We start from the raw sequence: 25,000 nt of genomic DNA, 5'->3' as shown, positions 1-25,000 counted from the left end.
GTCTTGGGGAATGATGCCGCTGCCGTTTGTGCCACCCTCCCTGTCGCCATGACGATGCCGCTCAGCCCCCTCTCCAGTGACGAGGAGCAGCAAAGGATGCTGGGAAACAATAGACATCTATATCCTGGGGCAGAGGACGAGGAAGAGGAGGAGGAGGAAGATGAAGAAGAGGAGGGTGAGGAAGATGACCGTGCTGAGGAGGGAGAAGATGGGGAGAATGGAGAGCTGGAGGGAGAAGAGGAGGAAGAGGAAGTGGAGGAAGTCAGGCGAGGAGGAGGCATGTCGCGAGGAGGCAGGGATGAGGGGCACAGGCAATTAGGCAAAATGGCTGGACGACCCACAGGAGACAGACAGATACGACCCGGCAACATCGGGCACACAGTAAACCCTTATTCGTCCAACCATGGACCCACCCATCAACAGCCAGCCAATCAGCAGCAGCAGCAGAAGAGGCTGAGAGAGCATAGCTCCAGCAGGGCGCCATCAGAGGACGCCCACATCGCCATGATGGTGTTCCGCATCGGCATCCCCGACATCAAACAGACGGTCAGTGACATCACACCTATTGTACCACCCCTACAGATGTAGGATCTTAATTTGAGCCAGTTTGCTACAGCATGAAAATAAACCTGCAGCAACAGGAAATGTGAATTATTATGTGGATCATAATTAATGGACATTTTTGGAAGGGTTGATACATTTTTCATAAGGGAAAATCAAGTCTGAAATGTCAAAGTGGAAATTACAAACTTTAGAAGCCTTGTTAAAACTCAAATACACCATAAGTTTGCATTTTCTGCCTCGCAGGAGAATTCTCAGCAACAAAAGAGTGATCAAATTAAGATCCTACATTCGTATAGCAACCACTGGCATCAATAAACACAAACATTATGACCACTGACAGTCAGTACCACACCCTATAACCAACCTTCAGGACCACCCCCATTCACACTTCCGTCAAACAGACAGTCACTACTTCTCCCCCATACAACCACTGACGCCCAGTTCAACTGTTGGTGAGTATGCTGGGGGTTTACATCTTGAACTCTTCACAGCAGTTGCTTGACTTCTGACCTGTTCTTGTGTCTCTCGGTGTTTGGGTACGTACATATTTTTTCTTTTTTTTCTCAATGTCTCGACAATTCAAATCTGCAAAGCTAGGCAGACATTCTCCCAGAGTACTTCTTCAGATCCACTAAGACATAAGGGCAAAGTGTGTTCACACACACACACACACACACGCGCGCACACACACAGTGCCTCAGCAGCAGAAACACACAGTTTGATCCTGTCAGCACAGTGACTGAACTGAGAGAGAGTTTCAAGGTGACCTAGCTGTTTTACAGAATAGAAATACAGAGACAGAGTGAGAGAAAAAGAGACCAAGAGAGAGACAGAGAGACAGACAGAGACAAATAGAGAGAGACAGACAGAGACAAATAGAGAGAGACAGACAGAGACAAATAAATAGAGAGAGACAGAGACAAATAGATAGAGAGAGAGAGAGAGACAGAGAGACAGACAGAGACAAATAGATAGAGAGAGACAGAGACAAATAGAGAGAGACAGACAGAGACAAATAAATAGAGAGAGACAGAGACAAATAGATAGAGAGAGAGAGAGAGACAGAGAGACAGACAGAGACAAATAGATAGAGAGAGACAGAGAGACAGACAGAGACAAATAAATAGAGAGAGACAGAGAGACAGACAGATACAAATAGATAGAGAGAGACAGAGAGAGAGACAGAGACAAATAAATAGAGAGACAGAGAGAGAGACAGAGACAAATAGACAGAGAGAGAGACAGAGACAAATAGATAGAGACAGAGACAAATAGATAGAGAGAGACAGAGAGACAGACAGAGACAAATAAATAGAGAGAGACAGAGAGAGACAGAGACAAATATATAGAGAGAGACAGAGAGACAGACAGAGAGAAATAGATAGAGTGAGACAGAGAGACAGACAGAGACAAATAAATAGAGAGAGACAGAGAGAGAGACAGAGACAAATAGATAGAGAGAGACAGAGAGAGAGACAGAGACAAATAGATAGAGAGAGACAGAGAGAGAGACAGACAGACAGAGACAAATAGATAGAGAGACAAACAGAGACAAATAAATAGAGACAGAGAGAGAGACAGATACAAATAGATAGAGAGAGACAGAGAGAGAGAGACAGACAGACAGACAGAGACAAATAGATAGAGAGACAGACAGAGATAGACAGAGACAGACAGAGACAAATAGATAGAGACAGACAGAGATACAGACAGAGAGACAGACAGAGAGAGACAGATACAAATAGATAGGGAGAGACAGACAGACAGAGAGACAGAGAGTGTCAGAGACAAATAGATAGAGAGACAGACAGAGAGACAGAGAGACAGACAGAGAGAGAGAGAGACATACAGACAGAGAGACAGAGAGGGTCAGAGACAAATAGATAGAGACAGACAGAGACAGACAGAGAGACAGAGACAAATAGATAGAGAGACAGACAGAGAGACAGAGATACAGACAGAGAGACAGACAGAGAGAGACAGAGACAAATAGATAGAGAGAGACAGACAGACAGAGAGACAGAGAGTGTCAGAGACAAATAGATAGAGACAGACAGAGACAGAGACAAATAGATAGAGACAGACAGAGACAGACAGAGAGACAGCTGTCACCAACCAAGGAGGGCCAACAGGAGCACCTAGATATTCTGCACATATTCTGCCAGACCTGGGCCCTGACAGTAAATCTCAGTAAGACCAAAATAATGGTGTTCCAAAAAAGGTCCAGTCGCCAGGACCACAAATACAAATTCCATCTAGACACTGTTGCCCTTGAACACACAAAAAACTATACATACCTTGGCCTAAACATCAGGCCACAGGTAACTTCCACAAAGCTGTGAATGATCTGAGAGACAAGGCAATAAGGGCATTCTATGCCACCAAAAGGAACATAAAATTCAACATACCAATTCGGATCTGGCTAAAAATACTTGAATCAGTCATAGAGCCCATTGCCCTTTATGGTTGTGAGGTCTGGGGTCCGCTCACCAACCAAGACTTCACAAAATGGGACAAACACCAAATTGAGACTCCGCATGCAGAATTCTGCAAAAATATCCTCCGTGTACAACGTAGAACACCAAATAATGCATGCAGAGCAGAATTAGGCCGATACCCACTAATTATCAAAATCCAGAAAAGAGCCGTTAAATTCTATAACCACCTAAAAGGAAGCGATTCCCAAACCTTCCATAACAAAGCCATCACCTACAGAGCGATGAACCTGGAGAAGAGTCCCCTAAGCAAGCTGGTCCTGGGGCTCTGTTCACAAACACAAACACACCCCACAGAGCCCCAGGACAGCAACACAATTAGACCCAATCAAATAATGAGAAAACAAAAAGATAATTACTTGACACATTGGAAAGAATTAACAAAAAAACAAAGCAAACTAGAATGCTATTTGGCCCTAAACAGAGAGTACACAGTGGCAGAATACCTGACCACTGTGACTGACCCAAACTTAAGGAAAGCTTTGACTATGTACAGACTCAGTGAGCATAGCCTTGCTATTGAGAAAGGCCGCTGTAGGCAGACATGGCTCTCAAGAGAAGACAGGCTATGAGCACACTGCCCACAAAATGAGGTGGAAACTGAGCTGCACTTCCTAACCTCCTGTCCAATGTATGACCATATTAGAGACACATATTTCCCTCAGATTACACAGATCCACAACGAATTCGAAGACAAACCCAATTTTGATAAACCCCCATATTTATTGGATGAAATACCACAGTGTGCCATCACAGCAGCAATATTTGTGACCTGTTGCCACAAGAAAAGGGCAACCAGTGAAGAACAAACACCATTGTAAATACAACCCATATTTATGCTTATTTATTTTCCCTTGTGTACCCTTAACCATTTGTACATCGTTACAACACTGTCTATATACGTAATATGACATTTGTAATGTCTTTATTGTTTTGAAACTTCTGTATGTGTAATGTTTACTGTTAATTTTTATTGTTTATTTCACTTTTGTATGTTATCTACCTCACTTGCTTTGGCAATGTTAACACATGTTTCCCATGCCAATAAAGCCCCCTTGAATTGAATTGAATTGAGACAGAGAGAGACAGAGACAAATAGATAGAGAGAGACAGACAGAGACAGACAGAGAGACAGAGAGAGACAGAGAGAGAGAGACAGATAGAGAGACAGAGACAGACAGAGAGACAGACAGAGACAGACAGACAGAGAGAGAGACAGAGAGAGAGAGACAGAGAGAGAGACAGAGACAGACAGAGAGACAGAGCGAGAGAGAGACAGAGAGAGAGACAGAGACAGACAGAGAGACAGACAGAGAGACAGACAGAGAGAGAGAGAGAGACAGAGAGAGAGAGAGAGAGAGAGACAGAGAGAGAGAGAGACAGACAGAGAGACAGAGAGAGAGAGAGACAGACAGAGACAGACAGAGAGAGACAGAGACAGACAGAGACAGAAAGAGAGACAGGCAGAGAGAGAGAGAGAGACAGAGAGAGAGAGACAGACAGACAGACAGACAGAGAGAGAGACAGAGAGAGAGAGAGAGAAGAACACCCTCTGGCTTACTGTCACTAATAAGGAGGTTTAAAATGGTGTAATAAAGCCAAACTCAATATGAGAAAAGCTATTTTTGGTTGTTGAGACTAATGTAGCCCACCACTAGAACCCTGGTCTGAACCATGATACCCTCATATCCCCCACAGAGCAGAGCATGGTGGAATAGACAAATTGTAGGTGAGACCAATCCACAGTCAGGTTTTCTTCAGAATGTGATAGCTAGTATGGGACATGTCAATCTCCCCACCTAGACAAACAGAAACCAGTGACATGTCAATCTCTCCCACCTAGACAAACAGAAACCAGTGACATGTCAATCTCCCTCCACCTAGACAAACAGAAACCAGTGACATGTCAATCTCCCCCCACCTAAACAAACAGAAACCAGTGACATGTCAATCTCCCCACCTAGACAAACAGAAACCAGTGACATGTCAATCTCCCCACCTAGACAAACAGAAACCAGTGACATGTCAATCTCCCCACCTAGACAAACAGAAACCAGTGACATGTCAATCTCCCCACCTAGACAAACAGAAACCAGTGACATGTCAATCTCCACCCACCTAGACAAACAGAAACCAGTGACATGTCAATCTCCCCACCTAGACAAACAGAAACCAGTGACACCTCTCTCTGTCTCTGTCTCTGTCTCTGTCTCTCTCTCTGTCTCTCTCTCTCTCAGATGAGTATCAGGACCTAATGGATCATGAATCATTTGATTGTGCCGTAAATTAAATTACTAAGAGCAGAGAGATTGGGGACTGTGGTGTGTGTGTGAGAGAGAGAGAGAGAGAGAGAGAGAAGTGTAGAGTGTGGTGAGATACATGCTACATGAAAGCGGATGCTCTTTTTACTCAACCACACACCACCACTTTACAAACAAGGGAACTCCAAATGTGAACATATGTGAATTTTTGACAGTATCCCCTATCCCCCTATGCATATTGTTTGACATGTGTGTGAGTGTATTACAGTCGGGAATGTATTCAGACCGCTTGACTTGTTCCACATTTTGTTACGTTACAGCCTTATTCAAAAATGTATTTGCATTTTTTTAAATTATTGTTAAATAGTCATCAATCTACACATAATACCCCATAATGACATTTTTGCAAATTTATAAAAAATAAAGCGGAAATCCCACATTTACACAAGTATTCAGACTCTTTACTCAGTACATTGTTGAAGCACCTTTGGCAGCGATTACATCCTCTTGTCTTCTTGGGTATGACACTACAAGCTTGACACACCTGTATTTGGGGAGTTTCTCCCATTCTTCTCTGCAGATCCTCTCAAGTTCTGTCAGGTTGGATGGGGAGCTTTACTGCACAGCTATTTTCAGGTCTCTCCAGAGATGTTCGATTGGGTTCAAGTCCGGGCTCTGGCTGGGCCACTCAAGGACGTTCATAGACTTGTCCCGAAGCCACTCCTGCGTTGTCTTGGCTGTGAGTTGTTGTCCTGTTGGAAAGTGAATCTTTGCCCCAGTCAGAGGTCCTGAGCACTCTGGAGCAGGTGTTCATCAAGGATCTCTCTGTACTTTGCTCCGTTCATCTTTCCCTCGATCCTGACTAGTCTCCCAGTCCCTGATGCTGAAAAGATCCCTACAGCATGATACTGCCACCACCGTGCTTCACCGTAGTGATGTTACCAGGTTTCCTCCAGACGTGACGCTTGGCATTCAGGCCAAACAGTTCAATCTTGGTTTCATCAGACCAGAGAATCTTGTTTCTCATGGTCTTAGACTCTTTGGGTGCCTTTTGGCAAACTCCAAGCAGGCTGTCATGTGCCTTTTACTGAGGAGTGGCTTCCGTCTGGCCACTCTACCATAAAGGCCTGATTAGTGGAGTGCTGCAGAGATGGTTGTCCTTCTGGAAGGTTCTCCCATCTTCACAGAGGCACTCTGTAGCTCTGTCAGATTGACCATCGGGTTCTTGGTCACCTCCCTGACCAAGGCCCTTCTCCCCCAATTGCACAGTTTGCCCTGGGGACCAGCTCTAGGAAGAGTCTTGGTGGTTCCAAACTTCTTCCATTTAAGAATGATGGAGGCCACTGTGTTATTGAAGACCTTCAATGCTGCACACATTTTTTGGTACCCTTACCCAGATCTGTGGGCCGGCACAATCCTGTCTCGGAGCTCTACGGACAATTCCTTCGACCTCATGGCTTGGTTTTTGCTCTGACATGCACTGTCAACTGTGGGACCTTATATAGACAGGTGTGTGCATTTCCAAATCATGTCCAATCAATTGAATTTACCACAGGTGGACTCCAATTAAGTTGTAGAAACATCTCAAGGATGATAAATGGGAAAATGTTGAGTCTCATAGCAAAGGGTCTGAATACTTATATAAATAAGGTATTTCTGTTTTGTTTTATTGAATCCATTTTAGAATAAGGCTGTAACGTAACAAAATGTGGAAAAAGGGAAGGGGTCTGAATACTTTCTGATTGCACTGTATATGTCTGTGTGCTGATTTGAACGTGTTATGATGACTATACGAGTGTGTATTACTGTGTAGTACTGTGTATTACTGTGTAGTTCTGTGTATTACTTTATTCTGTGGATCTCCTGCTGTTACTTGTTCCCTCGCTCCGCTCTGTGTGCGAACAATGAGAAGCATGCTGGGGAATTGGTTACCCAAGATCCTTTCTCTGTGTCTTATGGAAGGAACATGTATTTTGACATGATCTAAGATAACCAATACTACAGTTTGTGCTGCCACGTTATGGTCAGTGACACCACATGACTTCCAGATGTTTCTGAGGAGTAGGGCAATATCATGTCCTCTATTTCTCCTCTCTCCTGACCTCCCTCCATCTCATATCGTCCTTCTCTCCTTTTGTCTTTCACACCGTCCCTTCACCCTCCTTACCTCACTTCTTCCCATCTCTCTCTTCTCTCTCTCTCTTCTCTCTCTCTCTGTCTCTCTCTCTTCTCTCTCTCTTTCTCTCTCTCTCCGTCTCTCTCTTCTCTCTCTCTCTGTCTCTCTCTTCTCTCTCTCTCTGTCTCTCTCTTCTCTCTCTCTCTGTCTCTGTCTCTCTCTGCTCTCTCTGTCTCTCTCTTCTCTCTCTCTCTCTGTCTCTCTCTTTGTCTCTCTCTCTTCTCTCTCTCTCTCTTCTCTCTCTCTCTCTCTCTCTTCTCTCTCTCTCTCTGTCTCTCTCTCTGTCTCTCTCTCTCTCTCTGTCTCTCTCTTCTTTCTCGCTCTCTTTCTCTCTCTCTCTTGTCCTCCCTCCTATCTCCTTCTCTCCTGTGCAGCGGGGTAATATGGTTCTATAATCCCAGTGTATTAGGCCTGATCTACATGTCTACATGTCAGCTAATTCGCCCTCAATAAACTCTAATTGCTGGTTATTGTATTGTAATGAGATCATGGAGAGACGGGCAGCAGCTCATAAACACAAATGTTATGAATTGAGGATTTCCACAACTGCCTAAGAAGTGCCCACATACCCCCTGATATACAGTATATTTACCTACACATACAGTATATAGTACATCTATACACAGTCATCTTACCTGCTGTATAAACATAGTATCATCCCATTGACATACATTTAGAGTAGACCAACAACTGTAAGCCTTGTAAGGGCCTTCTCAGTGCTCAGCCAGAGGTGAAGAGGGGCCCAGATAAGAGAGGCAGAACCAGATAAGAGGGTGAAGAGAGGAGAGGAGAGGACAGGGGATGGAAGGAGGGAGGGAAACGTGGCTGAAAGGAATGTGGAAAGGAGGACTGTGTGACTGTGAGGTAGCTAGAGAGGGGGAACATAGCAAATAGATGGGAAAGAGGTAGTGAGAGAGATAGACAGACAGACAGATTACACAGATCCACAAAGAATTCGAAAACAAATCCAATTTTGAAAAACTCTCATATCTACTGGGTGAAATTCCACAGTGTGCCATCACAGCAGCAAGATTTGTGACCTGTTGCCACGAGAAAAGGGCAACCAGTGAAGAACACACACCATTGTAAATACAACCCATATTTATGCTTATTTATTTTATATTGTGTCCTTTAACCATTTGTACATTGTTAAAACACTGTATATATATATAATATGACATTTGTAATGTCTTTACTGTTTTGAAACCTCCTTATGTGTAATGTTTACTGTTAATTTTTGTTGTTTTTCACTTTATATATTCACTTTGTATGTTGTCTACCTCACTTGCTTTGGCAATGTTAACACATGTTTCCCATGCCAATAAAGCCCTTGAATTGAATTGAATTGAGATAGAGAGAGGCCGAAGAAATTGACTTAAACAGAGTGGGAAGGAGGGGGTGGTTATTTCCCCATAGTTCTCATTAAAGGCTGCTAATCCCCCTGCACTTGCCCTGCAGAAAAGGGCCAGAGGGTAGGAGAGAGTGAGTGAGTGAGTGAGTGAGTGAGTGAGTGAGTGAGTGAGTGAGTGAGTGAGTTGGGGTGAAATCCCACACCTTACAAAATATTTTAAGAAAGTTGAAGCTTTACTGCATTTTTGTATGATTTAAAAAATTCTAAATTACAATTTGGAGGACAGCAAAAACAAGCAAAAAGGAACCCGCCATTATCGCCTGAGTTGCTCTAGCTTCATTCACCTCAGTCCAACTACAAACATATAGCCTATTAGCAATACAGTTAGCCTCATTAACTCATCTACAAACATATAGCCTATTTGCAGTACAGTTAGCTGCATTAACTCATCTACAAACATATAGCCTATTAGTAATACAGTTAGCCGCATTAACTCATCGACAAACATGTAACCTATTAGCAATACAGTTAGCCTCATTAACTCATCTACAAACATATAGCCTATTAGCAATACAGTTAGCCTCGTTAACTCATCTACAAACATGTAACCTATTAGCAATACAGTTAGCCTTATTAACTCATCTACAAACATATAGCCTATTAGCAATACAGTTAGCCTCATTAACTCATCTACAAACATATAGCTTATTAGCAATACAGTTAGCCTTATTAACTCATCTACAAACATATAACCTATTAGCAATATAGTTAGCCTCATTAACTCATCTACAAACATATAGCCTATTAGCAATACAGTTAGCCTCATTAACTCATCTACAAACATATAGCCTATTAGCAATACAGTTAGCCTCATTAACTCATCTACAAACATATAGCCTGTTAGCAATACAGTTAGCCTCATTAACTCATCTACAAACATATAGCCTATTAGCAATACAGTTAGCCTCATTAACTCATCTTCAAACATATAGCCTATTAGCAATACAGTTAGCCTCATTAACTCATCTACAAACATATAGCCTATTAGCAATACAGTTAGCCTCATTAACTCATCTTCAAACATATGGCCTATTAGCAATACAGTCAGCCGCATTAACTCACATTAATTCAGCACCGGGATTAAAAACATACAGAGGGATCTGTTAGCAGAAAAAGTACTTTATTAGCAAAAGGTAAACAGATTTACAGATTTTTTGTTCTAGTAATTTCCTGCAATTCTACACATTTGCCATGACTTATACCATGTTTATACCATATGATATCTGAGTGAGAGTAATCAACCATGATTACTTTAGATGGCTGGCTAGACTAAGTAGATTCAAAAAATGTTAACAGATATGGACTAATTGAGTGACTGTGAGTGTGGGACATATAGGAAGGAAAACTGCTGATGAACAACCATGTTTTGAAATGTCACCTTGTGTATTCTACTATTCTAATTCTCAACAGTAAGTTGAGACCACGACCGAGTTCCCAAAATAGATATTTTTCAAATTCTGAAAGATCCGAACCTCGGTGTCTTCATATGTAGCTACGGCCCTGACTGCAATATGAGTGTAAAAGAGAGAAGTGACTATGGACTGTTGTCACTTATTGGCCTGTAAGATGCCTCAACCTACAGCTAGTTGTTAGTCTATAATACTGAATCAATAACAGTATGTCAGAACCAGTCAGACTCAGAAGCAGAGATGGTCTTCCTCTCTGTTAGAAGTCTGTAAAGAGTTAGTCTGGAGTGGAGGGCTCATGAGAGAGTTCAATGAGTAATTTCAACCAATCCGTAGGTATATGGACCAATCAGGTTGCTTGTTCAGTGGTCCACCCGTTCCTCTTCTCCCACCTGCTTTGGTATTGAACAGAAACTCTCCTGTCTTAAACAAATGTGTTAATTCCCCTAAGATTAACTGCAGAATTAAAATGTATATGTAAAATCTTTATGTAAAATCTATGTACAGTGGGGCAAAAAAGTATTTAGTCAGCCACCAATTAGGCAAGTTCTCCCACTTAAAAAGTTGAGAGAGGCCTGTAATTTTCATCATAGGTACACTTCAACTATGACAGACAATTGCTCCCACAGTTGATTTATTCAAACCAAGCTGCTTACCTATTGCAGATTCAGTCTTCCCAGCCTGGTGCAGGTCTACAATTTTGTTTCTGGTGTCCTTTGACAGCCCTTTGGTCTTGGCCATAGTGGAGTTTGGAGTGTGACTGTTTGAGGTTGTGGACAGGTGTCTTTTATACTGATAACAAGTTCAAACAGGTGCCATTAATACAGGTAACGAGTGGAGGACAAAGGAGCCCTTTAAAGAAGAAGTTACAGGTCTGTGAGAGCCAGAAATCTTGCTTGTTTGTAGGTGACCAAATACTTATTTTCCACCATAATTTGCAAATAAATTCATTAAAAATCTTACAATGTGATTTTCTGGATTTTTTTTCTTCTCATTTTGTCTGTCATAGTTGAAGTGTACCTATGATGAAAATTACAGGCCTCTCTCATCTTTTTAAGTGGGAGAACTTGCACAATTGGTGGCTGACTAAATACTTTTTTGCCCCACTGTATATGAAGTAGAAAAGCTGTAAAAAACAAAGAAGACGTGTCCTCTGAAGAGGGTGGTGAATGGGTTAATAAAACATTTTTTTAAATGTAAAAGCAGATTTACAGTAATTATATAAAGAGTGTCACAATAATTGAAACAATAATGATGGTGATTATGGGAATATTCTTCATGCATTATGCTGTATTGATAAACTTTCTCCTCCTCCTCAATGATCTCAGATTATATTTAGCTTCCCTAGCTTGCATTCTGTTTGCGTGTGTGTTTTTTGAAGGGACTGAGTGTTAATTCTAGTGTGTGATTGAATGTACATGTTGGTGCAGTATGTCAGCGTGTGTGTAAGAAACAATCTATTGCATGCTGACACACCTACTCATCCTCTCTCTTTTACTCTCCCTTTCAATGTCTCTCTTTCTCCATCTCTCTTTCTCTCTCTCTATATCCCTCCCTCCATTGCTCCCTCGCTCCCTCTCTTATACATAAACCCTTTCCTCCCCCTGACTCCACCTCTCGTTCTCAGTCTCACTGTAAAACACACATACACACAGGCACTCTCTCACTTTATCCCATAGTTCCCCATCTCCAAGGGAACACAGGGATGTCTCTATGGCAACAAGGAGCTTGCTCCACTAATGACCTGGTTGCCATAGTGATTCGGTTGGCTGTGCACAAACCCAGACTGAATAAAAGAGAGGGAGAGAGACATTTTACACCTCTGCACAGTATTCCATTCTCACTCTCTCCCTCCCTCCTTCAAACCCACCCACCCACACACACACATACACACACACACACACACACACACACACACACACACACACACACACACACACACACACACACACACACACACAGCCAGTGTCGTGTCTTTGACTATGCTGGGTTAAGTGATATGAGATGCTATTCTATAAAATCATTTATCCGTAATTAATATCACCTGATTGAGCTAATCATGTAAATGTAATTAACTAGAGAGTCAGGGCACCACAAAATAATATTTTTGGAGCTGTTATCTTCCGAATAAACTCTTAAAGACCTAGTAATATTTTACATGAATAGCAGTCAATATTAATCGTCACCTTAATTCAGTCTCATCTGAAAGTTGTAAGTTCTTGGTTATCTTCATGAACCCTGGCTAACAAGTTGAATCAGCAATACAAAATACAATACAGCAATCCTAAATACCTAACTAATCACACAGAATTACACATACACATAATTAATCATAACTTGATTACAAATGACGTCATAAAGGAAAACGTCCCTGGCGGGCGGAACAGATATGACAGCTTGTTACACAAAAGAAAAGGGGCTGGTTTTGAGTGAAAGAGCGGGAAGACTAAGTAACAAAGGAAGAAGCTGTGCTATTGTAAATACAGTATCTTATGCATTCTAAATTACCGCCCATTCGGAAAAGGAAAATGCAATATATATTTACTCTGAGCTGTGCTTCGGTAGGTTGGTAGATGGAAGGCCGTGTTGCCAAACCGAGTCCTTTATCCTTTGAAGAATGTCTCTGGTGGTCAATTGGATACGCTGTAGTAACGTCGTTGTGTGAGTGACGGGACACTCTGTTCCTTCCTAACCCTCGTTTGCAGCTGCTGTTGCTAACTCAACGGCTAGGAGGTATCACTTCTGTAGTGAATAAGAGTTCAAAGTTCATACCATTCGCAACCAAAGTTCACGCTGATGTTGGCTTCGTTCTGTAGTTTTTATCTGAACCATTCTGACATCGGACCGTCGTCCTCACATCCTCGGAACAGGAGGTTATATTGTCGTCAAGGCTTTATATAGTGGAGCGAGAAGGGTGTGTCTGAAAAGTTTTATAACCCATGACTCTTCACAGGGGCGGGCCACTGATTGAGCAGAGCCCTAACCTTATGAAAACCCAATTCTCACATTTTAGAAGCTAAAATCTCATTTTAACCCATCACAAATAATTTCATTATCAAAAAATGTTTTAACAACAATTCCATGTGAATCTGATAACTCTGATGTGTAGACTTTCCACTGTAGAGTTTATGTCATCTTATCATTGATAAGAATGTCTCAGATGACAACCGAACTGACATCATTCATTAAGTACCACCGCATATGTTCAGTTGGTCGGATTACCAGAATATAGTTAATTTCCCCCCACCTACTGATGTTCCCAGAATCTCTATGTTAACCAAGGGGTTTGCAAATGTAACATCAGTAGGGTAGAGAGAGGAAAAAGGGGGGAAGAGGTATTTATGACTGTCATAAACCTACCCCCAGGCCAACGTCATGACACCAGACAGACAGAGAGAGTGTGTGAGACAGTCAGTGAGGGAGAGATTAAGACAGAAAGAGAGAGTTAAACACGTTAGTGAGATATATTGAGCCGTGGAGCGTACATCCATGCATGCAGAAGAAGCAAGCGAGAGATCCAGCTGCTCTCCAGAAGGACCAATCACACAGCTGCTTCAAGGTCAGGGGAATGGCCTGCTCTACCTCAGCCTCAGCCCAGACTCACACCAGAGAGCGAGAGAGAAAGAGAGGAAGACTGTTTGATTCATGATCTACAGAAACAGATGTGGATCTGTCCATAAAAGGACATTAAGTCTAATGCTAACTGTGCCTATATGATACAGCACAATCAAACATTCTATTCATCTCACCATACAGGAGCTCACTGGTCAGAGGAAACAGTACAATCAGCCATTCATATCTCCTTACTGTATAAAACCATACACATCACTGGTCCCTGTGGTGGACTCACAATGTCTCTCCCTAGTGGTTCAGAATGGTAACAACAGCAGTACTGCAGCGAGGAGCGGTTCTCCACTTCTGACAGACACACTAATACTGCACCAGGACCCTTCCCTCAGTCTAGACTGTTAAATTGCTGTTCCTTTTCTACTTTACAGTTCAATGCTTTCCTTTTCCGCACTTTTTCTTGTTTAGTGTTTTCATCTAAACCCCAACTACCCCCCTCTCTCCGCCCTCTATCTCTTCTCTATAAGCACCACTATTGAACCCTCTTTCTTCTTCTCTCTCTCCCTCTCCCTCTCTCTCTCTCCCTCTCCCTCTCCCCTTCTCTCCCTGTCTCCTCTGCAGAAGTGTTTGCGGTTCAACCCAGATGCGACCGTTTGGAAGGCCAAGCAGCAGGTTCTATGTTCTCTGACCGATTCGTTGCGGGATGTGTTGAACTACGGCTTGTTCCAACCAGCCACCGAAGGCCATGACGCCAAGTTCCTGGAGGAGGAGAAGATGCTGAGAGAGTACCCACAATCCTTTGAGAAGGGGGTACCATATCTGGAGGTATATACAGCCTGGATGTAAGGTTACACTGTAAGGTTACTCTCACTCTGTGGGATACTCTGTAAGGTTACTCTGTAAGGTTACTCTGTAAAGTTACTATGTGGGCTACTCTGTAAGGTTACTCTGTAAGGTTACTCTGTAAAGTTACTCTGCGGGTTACTCTCACTCTGTGGGTTACTCTGTACGGTTACTCTCACTCTATGGGTTACTCTGTGGGTTACTATCATTGTGTTGGTTACTCTGTAAGGTTATTCTGTGGGTTACTCTCTCTCTGTGGGTTACTCTGTAAGGTTACTCTGTGGGTTACTCTCACTATGTGGGTTACTCTGTAAGGTTACTCTCACTCTATTGGTTACTCTGTAAGGTTACTCTGTGGGTTACTCTGTAAGGTTACTCTCACTCTGTGGGTTACTCTGTAAGGTTACTCTGTGGGTTACTCTGTAAGGTTACTCTCACTCTGGGTTACTCTGTAAGGTTACTCTGTGGGTTACTCTGTAAGGCTACTCTTTGGGCTACTCTCACTCTGTGGGTTACTCTGTAAGGTTAGGTTACTCTCACTCTGTGGGTTACTCTATAAGGTTACTCTGTGGGCTACTCTCACTCTGTGGGCTACTCTGTAAGGTTATCTGTGGGTTACTCTGTAAGGTTACTCTGTGGGCTAATCTCACTCTGTGGGTTACTCTGTAAGGTTACTCTCACTCTGTGGGTTACTCTGTAAGGTTACTCTGTGGGTTACTCTTACTCTGTGGGTTACTCTGTAAGGTTATCTGTGGGTTACTCTGTAAGGTTACTCTGTGGGCTAATCTCACTCTGTGGGTTACTCTGTAAGGTTACTCTCACTCTGTGGGTTACTCTGTAAGGTTACTCTGTGGGTTACTCTCACTCTGTGGGTTACTCTGTAAGGTTACTCTCACTCTATGGGTTACTATGTAAGGTTACTCTCACTCTGTTGGTTACTCTGTAAGGTTACTCGGTGGGTTACTCTGTAAGGTTGCTCTCACTCTGTGGGTTACTCTGTAAGGTTATTCTGTGGGTTACTCTCACTCTGTGGGTTACTCTGTAAGGTTACTCTCACTCTATGGGTTACTCTGTAAGGTTATTCTGTGGGCTACTCTGTAAGGTTACTCTGTAAAGTTACTCTGTGGGCTACTCTGTAAGGTTACTCTGTAAGGTTACTCTGTAAGGTTACTATGTAAGGTTACTCTCACTCTGTGGGTTACTCTGTAAGGTTATTCTCACTCGGTGGGTGACTCTGTAAGGTTACTCTGTGAGGTTACTCTCACTCTGTGGGTTAATCTGTAAGGTTACTATGTGGGTTACTCTGTAGGGTTACTCTGTGGGCTACTCTCACTCTGTGGGTTACTCTCACTCTGGGTTACTCTGTAAGGTTACTCTGTGGGTTACTCTGTAAGGTTACTCTTTGGGCTACTCTCACTCTGTGGGTTACTCTGTAAGGTTACTCTCACTCTGTGGGTTACTCTATAAGGTTACTCTGTGGGCTACTCTCACTGTGGGTTACTCTGTAAGGTTACTCTCACTGTGGGTTACTCTGTAAGGTTACTCTGTGGGTTACTCTCACTCTGTGGGTTACTCTGTAAGGTTACTCTCACTCTGTTTGTTACTCTGTAAGGTTACTTACTCTGTGGGTTACTCTGCAAGGTTGCTCTCACTCTGTGGGTTACTCTGTAAGGTTACTCTGTGGGTTACTCTGTAAGGTTACTCTCACTCTATGGGTTACTCTGTAAGGTTACTCTGTGGGTTACTATGTCATGTTAATCTCACTCTGTGGGTTACTCTGTAATGTTATTCTGTGGGCTACTCTGTAAGATTCCTCTGTGGGATACTCTGTAAGGTTACTCTTTGGGCTACTCTCACTCTGTGGGTTACTCTGTAAGGTTAGGTTACTCTCACTCTGTGGGTTTCTCTGTAAGGTTACTCTGTAAGGTTACTCTCACTCTGTGGCTTAATCTGTAAGGTTACTCTGTGGGCTACTCTCACTCTGTGGGTTACTCTGTAAGGTTACTCTGTGGCTTACTCTCACTCTGTGGGTTACTCTGTAAGGTTACTCTGTAAGGTTACTCTCACTCTGTGGGTTACTCTGTAAGGTTATTCTGTGGGCTACTCTGTAAGGTTACTCTGTAAAGTTACTCTGTGGGCTACTCTGTAAGGTTACTCTGTAAGGTTACTCTGTAAGGTTACTATGTAAGGTTACTCTCACTCTGTGGGTTACTCTGTAAGGTTATTCTCACTCAGTTGGTTACTCTGTAAGGTTACTCTGTGGCTTACTCTCACTCTGTGGGTTACTCTGTAAGGTTACTCTGTAAGGTTACTCTAACTCTGTGGGTTACTCTGTAAGGTTACTCTGTGGGCTACTCTCACTCTGTGGGTTACTCTCGCTCAGGGTTACTCTGTAAGGTTACTCTGTGGGTTACTCTGTAAGGTTACTCTTTGGGCTACTCTCACTCTGTGGGTTACTCTGTAAGGTTACTCTGTGGGCTACTCTCACTCTGTGGGTTACTCTCACTCTGGGTTACTCTGTAAGGTTACTCTGTGGGTTACTCTGTAAGGTTACTCTTTGGGCTACTCTCACTCTGTGGGTTACTCTGTAAGGTTACTATGTGGGTTACTCTGTAGGGTTACTCTGTGGGCTAATCTCACTCTGTGGGTTACTCTGTAAGGTTACTCTAACTCTGTGGGTTACTCTGTAAGGTTACTCTGTGGGCTACTCTCACTCTGTGGGTTACTCTCACTCTGGGTTACTCTGTAAGGTTACTCTGTGGGTTACTCTGTAAGGTTAGGTTAGTTTCACTCTGTGGGTTACTCTATAACGTTACTCTGTAAGGTTACTATGTGGGCTAATCTCACTCTGTGGGTTACTCTCACTCTGTGGGTTACTCTGTAAGGTTACTCTGTGGGCTACTCTCACTCTGTGGGTTACTCTCACTCTGGGTTACTCTGTAAGGTTCCTCTGTGGGATACTCTGTAAGGTTACTCTTTGGGCTACTCTCACTCTGTGGGTTACTCTGTAAGGTTAGGTTACTCTCACTCTGTGGGTTACTCTGTAAGGTTACTCTGTAAGGTTACTCTCACTCTTTGGCTTACTCTGTAAGGTTACTCTGTGGGCTACTCTCACTCTGTGGGTTACTCTGTAAGGTTACTCTGTGGCTTACTCTCACTCTGTGGGTTACTCTCACTCTGTTCGTTACTCTGTAAGGTTACTATGTGGGTTACTCTGTAAGGTTACTCTGTGGGCTAATCTCACTCTGTGGGTTACTCTGTAAGGTTACTCTAACTCTGTGGGTTACTCTGTAAGGTTACTCTGTGGGCTACTCTCACTCTGTGGGTTACTCTCACTCAGGGTTACTCTGTAAGGTTACTCTGTGGGTTACTCTGTAAGGTTACTCTTTGGGCTACTCTCACTCTGTGGGTTACTCTGTAAGGTTACTCTGTGGGCTACTCTCACTCTGTGGGTTACTCTCACTCTGGGTTACTCTGTAAGGTTACTCTGTGGGTTACTCTGTAAGGTTACTCTTTGGGCTACTCTCACTCTGTGGGTTACTCTGTAAGGTTACTCTGTGGGCTACTCTCACTCTGTGGGTTACTCTCACTCTGGGTTACTCTGTAAGGTTACTCTGGGTTACTCTGTAAGGTTACTCTGTGGGTTACTCTGTAAGGTTAGTCTTTGGGCTACTCTCACTCTGTGGGTTACTCTGTAAGGTTAGGTTACTCTCACTCTGTGGGTTACTCTATAAGGTTACTCTGTGGGCTATTCTCACTCTGTGGGATACTCTGTAAGGTTACTCTGTGGGTTACTCTGTACAGTTACTCTGTGGGCTAATCTCACTCTGTGGGTTACTCTGTACGGTTACTCTCACTCTGTGGCTTACTCTGTAAGGTTACTCTGTGGGCTACTCTCACTCTGTGGGTTACTCTCACTATGGGTTACTCTGTAAGGTTCCTCTGTGGGTTACTCTGTAAGGTTACTCTGTGGGCTAATCTCACTCTGTGGGTTACTCTCACTCTGTGGGTTACTCTGTAAGGTTACTCTGTGGGCTACTCTCACTCTGTGGGTTACTCTCACTCTGGGTTACTCTGTAAGGTTCCTCTGTGGGATACTCTGTAAGGTTACTCTTTGGGCTACTCTCACTCGGTGGGTTACTCTGTAAGGTTAGGTTACTCTCACTCTGTGGGTTACTCTGTAAGGTTACTCTGTGGGTTACTCTCACTCTGGGTTACTCTGTGGGTTACTCTGTAAGGTTACTCTTTGGGCTACTCTCACTCTGTGGGTTACTCTGTAAGGTTACTCTGTGGGCTACTCTCACTCTGTGGGTTACTCTCACTCTGGGTTACTATGTAAGGTTACTCTGGGTTACTCTGTAAGGTTACTCTGTGGGTTACTCTGTAAGGTTACTCTTTGGGCTACTCTCACTCTGTGGGTTACTCTGTAAGGTTAGGTTACTCTCACTCTGTGGGTTACTCTATAAGGTTACTCTGTGGGCTATTCTCACTCTGTGGGTTACTCTGTAAGGTTACTCTGTGGGTTACTCTGTACGGTTACTCTGTGGGCTAATCTCACTCTGTGGGTTACTCTGTAAGGTTACTCTCACTCTGTGGCTTACTCTGTAAGGTTACTCTGTGGGCTAATCTCACTCTGTGGGTTACTCTCACTCTGTGGGTTACTCTGTAAGGTTACTTTGTGGGCTACTCTCACTCTGTGGGTTACTCTCACTCTGGGTTACTCTGTAAGGTTTCTCTGTGGGATACTCTGTAAGGTTACTCTTTGGGCTACTCTCACTCTGTGGGTTACTCTGTAAGGTTAGATTACTCTCACTCTGTGGGTTACTCTGTAAGGTTACTCTGTAAGGTTACTCTCACTCTTTGGCTTACTCTGTATGGTTACTCTGTGGGCTACTCTCACTCTGTGGGTTACTCTGTAAGGTTACTCTGTGGCCTACTCTCACTCTGTGGGTTACTCTGTAAGGTTACTCTGTGGGCTAATCTCACTCTGTGGGTTACTCTGTAAGGTTAGGTTACTCTCACTATGTGGGTTACTCTGTAAGGTTACTCTGTAAGGTTACTCTCACTCTGTGGGTTACTCTGTAAGGTTACTCTGTGGGCTACTCTCACTCGGTGGGTTACTCTCACTCTGGGTTACTCTGTAAGGTTACTCTGGGTTACTCTGTAAGGTTACTCTGTAAGGTTACTCTGTGGGTTACTCTGTAAGGTTACTCTTTGGGTTACTCTGTAAGGTTAGGTTACTCTCACTCTGTGGGTTACTCTATAAGGTTACTCTGTGGGTTACTCTGTACGGTTACTCTGTGGGCTAATCTCACTCTGTGGGTTACTCTGTAAGGTTACTCTCACTCTGTGGCTTACTCTGTAAGGTTACTCTGTGGGCTACTCTCACTCTGTGGGTTACTCTCACTCTGGGCTACTCTTTAAGGTTACTCTGGGTTACTCTGTAAGGTTACTCTGTGGGTTACTCTGTAAGGTTACTATTTGGGCTACTCTCACTCTGTGGGTTACTCTGTAAGGTTAGGTTACTCTCACTCTGTGGGTTACTCTATAAGGTTACTCTGTGGGCTAATCTCACTCTGTGGGTTATTCTGTAAGGTTACTATGTGGGTTACTCTGTAAGGTTACTCTGTGGGTTATCTCACTCTGTGGGTTACTCTGTAAGGTTACTCTCACTCTGTGGGTTACTCTGTAAGGTTACTATGTGGGCTACTCTCACTCTATGGGTTACTCTCACTCTGGGTTACTCTGTAAGGTTCCTCTGTGTGTTACTCTGTAAGATTACTCTTTGGGCTACTCTCACTCTGTGGGTTACTCTGTAAGGTTAGGTTACTCTCACTCTGTGGGTTACTATGTAAGGTTACTCTGTAAGGTTACTCTCACTCTGTGGGTTACTCTGTACGGTTACTCTGTGGGCTACTCTCACTCTGTGGGTTACTCTCACTCTGGGTTACTCTGTAAGGTTCCTCTGTGGGTTACTCTGTAAGGTTACTCTTTGGGCTACTCTCACTCTGTGGGTTACTCTGTAAGGTTACTCTGTGGGCTACTCTCACTCTGTGGGTTACTCTCACTCTGGGTTACTCTGTAAGGTTACTCTGTGGGTTACTCTGTAAGGTTAGGTTACTCTCACTGTGGGTTACTCTGTAAGGTTACCCTGTGGGCTACTCTCACTCTGTAAGTTTACTCTGTGGGTTACTCTCACTCTGTGGGTTACTCTGTAAGGTTACTCTCACTCTGTGGGTTACTCTGTAAGGTTACTCTGTCGGCTACTCTCACTCTGTAAGTTTACTCTGTGGGTTACTCTCGTTCTGTGGGTTACTCTGTAAGGTTACTCTTTGGGCTTCTCTCACTCTGTGGGTTACCCTGTAAGGTTACGCTGTGGGTTACTCTCACTCTGTGGGTTACTCTGTAAGGTTACTCTCACTCTGTGGGTTACTCTGTAAGGTTACTCTGTGGGTTACTCTCACTCTGTGGGTTACTCTGTATGGTTACTCTCACTCTGTGGTTTATTCTGTGGGTTACTCTCACTTTGTGGGTTACTCTGTAAGGTTACTCTCACTCTGTGGGTTGCCCTGTAAGGTTACTCTGTGGGTTACTCTCACTCTGTGGGTTACTCTGTACGGTTACTCTGTAAGGTTACTCTGTGTGTTACTCTCATTCGTGGGTTACTCTGTAAGGTTACTCTGTGGGTTACTCTGTAAGGTTACTCTCACTCGGTGGGTTTCTCAGTAAGATTACTCTGCAGGTTACTCTGAAAGGTTACTTTGTTGGTTACTCTCACTCTGTGGGTTACTCTCACTCTGTGGGTTACTCTGTAAGGTTACTCTGTGGGCTACTCTCACTCTGTGGGTTACTCTGTAAGGTTACTCTGTGGCTTACTCTCACTCTGTGGGTTACTCTGTAAGGTTACTCTGTGGGCTACTCTCACTCTGTGGGTTACTCTGTAAGGTTACTTTGTGTGTTACTCTCACTCTGTGGGTTACTCTGTAAGGTTACTCTGTGGCTTACTCTGTAAGGTTACTCTGTGGGCTACTCTCACTCTGTGGGTTACTCTGTAAGGTTACTCTGTTGCTTACTCTCACTCTGTGGGTTACTCTGTAAGGTTACTCTGTCGCTTACTCTCACTCTGTGGGTTACTCTGTAAGGTTACTCTGTGGGTTACTCTTACTCTGTGGGTTACTCTGTAAGGTTACTCTGTGGGCTACTCTCACTCTGTGGGTTACTCTGTAAGGTTACTCTGTGGGCTACTCTCACTGTGGGTTACTCTGTAAGGTTACTCTGTGGGCTACTCTCACTCTGTGGGTTACTCTGTAAGGTTACTCTGTGGGCTACTCTCACTCTGTGGCTGGAAACTAGTGTAAACCTGTGCCTTTTCTTTCTTTTTTCTTTTTTCGTTGAGAGGAGGACGAGGAGGAGGATGGAAGTTACGGGTAAACTAGATAAAGCATCATTTTGCAATACATCTGCAGGCTCCATCATGTGGATCTAGGCCAAAAGCTGAGAGAATTGAGGACAAAAGGCCTTCCAGTCAGGATTAACTCTCCCCCCCCCTCTCTCTCTCTCTCTCTCTCTCTTTCTCTCTCTCTCTCTCTCTCTCTCTCTCTCTCTCTGTCTCTCTCTGTCTCTCTCTGTCTCTCTCTAGTTTCGTTACAAGACCAGAGTATACAAACAGACCAATCTAGATGAGAAACAGCTGGCTAAACTCCACACTAAGGTAATGGTGGTCTGTTTCAAAGGGTGTGGCACAGTGTGAATTGTAGGTGTAAGTGTGTGTAGCATGCATTGGTGCAGTATGAAGGTGTATGTGTTGGCGGGAGTGTGTGTGTATGTGTGTGCATACTTATGCGTGGGTGTGTGCACTCTTTGCGTGTCAGTGTGTGTACACGCCTTGTGTGTCTGTGTGTGTGTGTGAGTGGGACTGCACACTGTCTGTCTGCAGTTACAGGCCCTTGGGGCAGCCCTCCACTGTTAGCTGTGCTGTGCTTTGTGTAGCAGACAACTCCAGTATTAATGTGTCAACTCTGCTCTCTGTGGAACGCAGTGCTGGCACACTCTTAGAAAAAAGTGTTCCAAATGGTTCTTCGGCTTTCCCTATTGGAGAACCCTTCTTGGTTCCAGGTAGAACCCTTGGAACAGAAAAGGGTTCGTCAAAGGGTTCTCCTATAGGGACAGCCAAAGAACACTTTTAGGTTCTGCAGTCCCCTCATCTCTCTCTATCCCCTCATGCCTCTCATAGGCCAGTCTGAAGAAGTTCATGGACTATATCCAAAGTGGCTCTGTGGACAAGATGGCCAAGTTCTTGGACAAAGGGCTTGACCCCAACTACCAGGACCCTGACACGGGAGGTGAGACGCTGTCAGATGCTGTCCGCTGCCAGGGTGATCTGTGACCTCTTCTCAGTCAGTTAGCACCAATCAGCCATTTAGTCAGTCAGTCAGTCAGTCAGTCAGTCATTCAGTCAGTCAGTCTGTCTGTCTGTCTGTCTGTCTGTCTGTCTGTCTGAAATCCTTCTTAGTGACCCATAACATTTGTGGGGCATATGGCCACTGTATATTTAGCATCCTAGAGATCATTTCCAGACCCTTCAGCCATACAACCTGTCATCTAGCTAGCAAACTGTTCATATCCAAGTTGAATTAGCTAACAGCCAAGATAGCTGTGGGAGCTATGGCTAATGGCTGTCCTCTGTAACCTCGACCTGAAAACCCCCAATACTCTCTCCAACTCTGAATCACACTTACCCAAAGCTCTATCTATCTAACACTTAAAGATGATTATAATAAGCAAAGTAGACAGTTAGTTTGAGTCTCATTTAAGAGCCAGATAATATAACGAGGTGGGAGACAGGCAGCTACTTTTAGCAGTTTTGGGTGTGCTGCAACAGTCCTCTCACACAACAGAGCCTGCTGTCGCTGGAAGTGTGAAGTGCACTTCCACCTGGCAACACCAAGGGGCAGCAGAGAGCTCTACATCTGCCACTATCAGATAAGGGATACCATACTACTACAGTAGACTAGAGTGACATGATGCTGTAATGTTCATGTCATAACTCCATGGCCCCACTCCTGTCTGTCTGATTAAATATATGAGCCCCTCCGTCCCGCCATTGCTCCATCTCTCTCTCCTCTGTAGAAACCCCCCTGACGTTGGCCGTGCAATGTGAGCCGGGGGGAGGGGAGGCCATACGGGGGCTGGTGCTGGGAGGGGCTCATCTTGATTTCAGGTCCAAGGACGGACTCACACCTCTACACAAGGCTGTCCGCAGCCACTGCCACACAGCCTTGCTGGTAAACACACACACACACCTCCTTACACTCACATCCATGGATTAAAGGAGCATGTATGGACCCACTGTGCATAGTGTCTTGTGTTGAGATACAGTCATGATGTTCTTATAATGATATCTCATATGTTATAGTGATATTCAACTAATCGTTTAATACACTCTTAGAAAAAAGGGTTCCAAAAGGGTTTTTCGGCTGTCCCCATAGGAGAACCCTTTTTGGTTCCAGGTTGAACTCTTTTGGGTTCCATGTAGAACACTCTGTGGAAAGGGTGCTACAAGGAACTCAAAAGGGTTCTATCTGGAACCAAAAGGGTTCTACCTGGAACTAAAAAGGGTTATTTAGAGGGTTCTCCTACGGGGACAGCCGAAGAAACCTTTTAGGTTCTAGATAGCACCTTTTTTCTAAGAGTGTAAGTATGTGTGTCTACCTGGTGTATCCCTATAGACCTTGCTGTCTCTGGGTGCGTCTCCGGACTATAAGGACCGGCGGGGGCTGACTCCGCTCTACCACACTGTGCTGACAGGGGGCGACACCTCCTGCTGTGAGACCCTGCTCCACCACCGCGCCAAGCTGGCCGTCAGGGACGAGAACGGCTGGGATGAGACACACCAGGTAGATTGAGGTGTAGGTGTGTGTTTCTGTGGGGTCTAGTCTGTGTTCAAGTGTCAATGTCCATTAGCATTTCACTGTGTTTGTGTGTATATAGGTTTGTGTGTGTGTGTATTTGTGTTAATGTCAGTGTGTAAATGTCATCTCTATATTTATGTTATCCTCTCATGTCATGGTACGCCTCCCTTACCCTGATGTGTCTCTCCTGCTACTCACCCCCCTGTACCCCTCTAACCCATGATGAGGCCCATCTCTCATCTCCCTGTACCCTCTAACCCATGATGAGGCCCGTCTCTCATCTCCCTGTACCCTCTAACCCATGATGAGGCCCGTCTCTCATCTCCCTGTACCCTCTAACCCATGATGAGGCCTGTCTCTCATCCC

The 25,000-nt window shown here is 44.1% G+C and overlaps 1 protein-coding gene across 1 annotated transcript in view; it reads left to right on the top strand.

The window, feature by feature from the left end:
* Positions 1-25,000, top strand: part of LOC110538995 (SH3 and multiple ankyrin repeat domains protein 1-like) — a 108,139-nt gene that overhangs the window by 29,990 nt on the left and 53,149 nt on the right. The window contains exons 2-7 of the mRNA XM_036939541.1: positions 1-546; positions 14,502-14,705; positions 22,363-22,434; positions 22,957-23,065; positions 23,853-24,007; positions 24,452-24,619. The exon at positions 1-546 is cut by the window's left edge and continues 3 nt beyond it. Of these exons, the coding sequence (XP_036795436.1) occupies positions 49-546; positions 14,502-14,705; positions 22,363-22,434; positions 22,957-23,065; positions 23,853-24,007; positions 24,452-24,619 (1,206 nt within the window). The 5' untranslated portion in view covers positions 1-48. The remainder of the gene's footprint in view (positions 547-14,501; positions 14,706-22,362; positions 22,435-22,956; positions 23,066-23,852; positions 24,008-24,451; positions 24,620-25,000) is intronic.

This window comes from Oncorhynchus mykiss, chromosome 12 (genome assembly GCF_013265735.2).
Source record: "Oncorhynchus mykiss isolate Arlee chromosome 12, USDA_OmykA_1.1, whole genome shotgun sequence".
NCBI classification, from domain to species: domain Eukaryota; kingdom Metazoa; phylum Chordata; class Actinopteri; order Salmoniformes; family Salmonidae; genus Oncorhynchus; species Oncorhynchus mykiss.
This window is presented reverse-complemented; position numbering and strand designations above follow the sequence as displayed.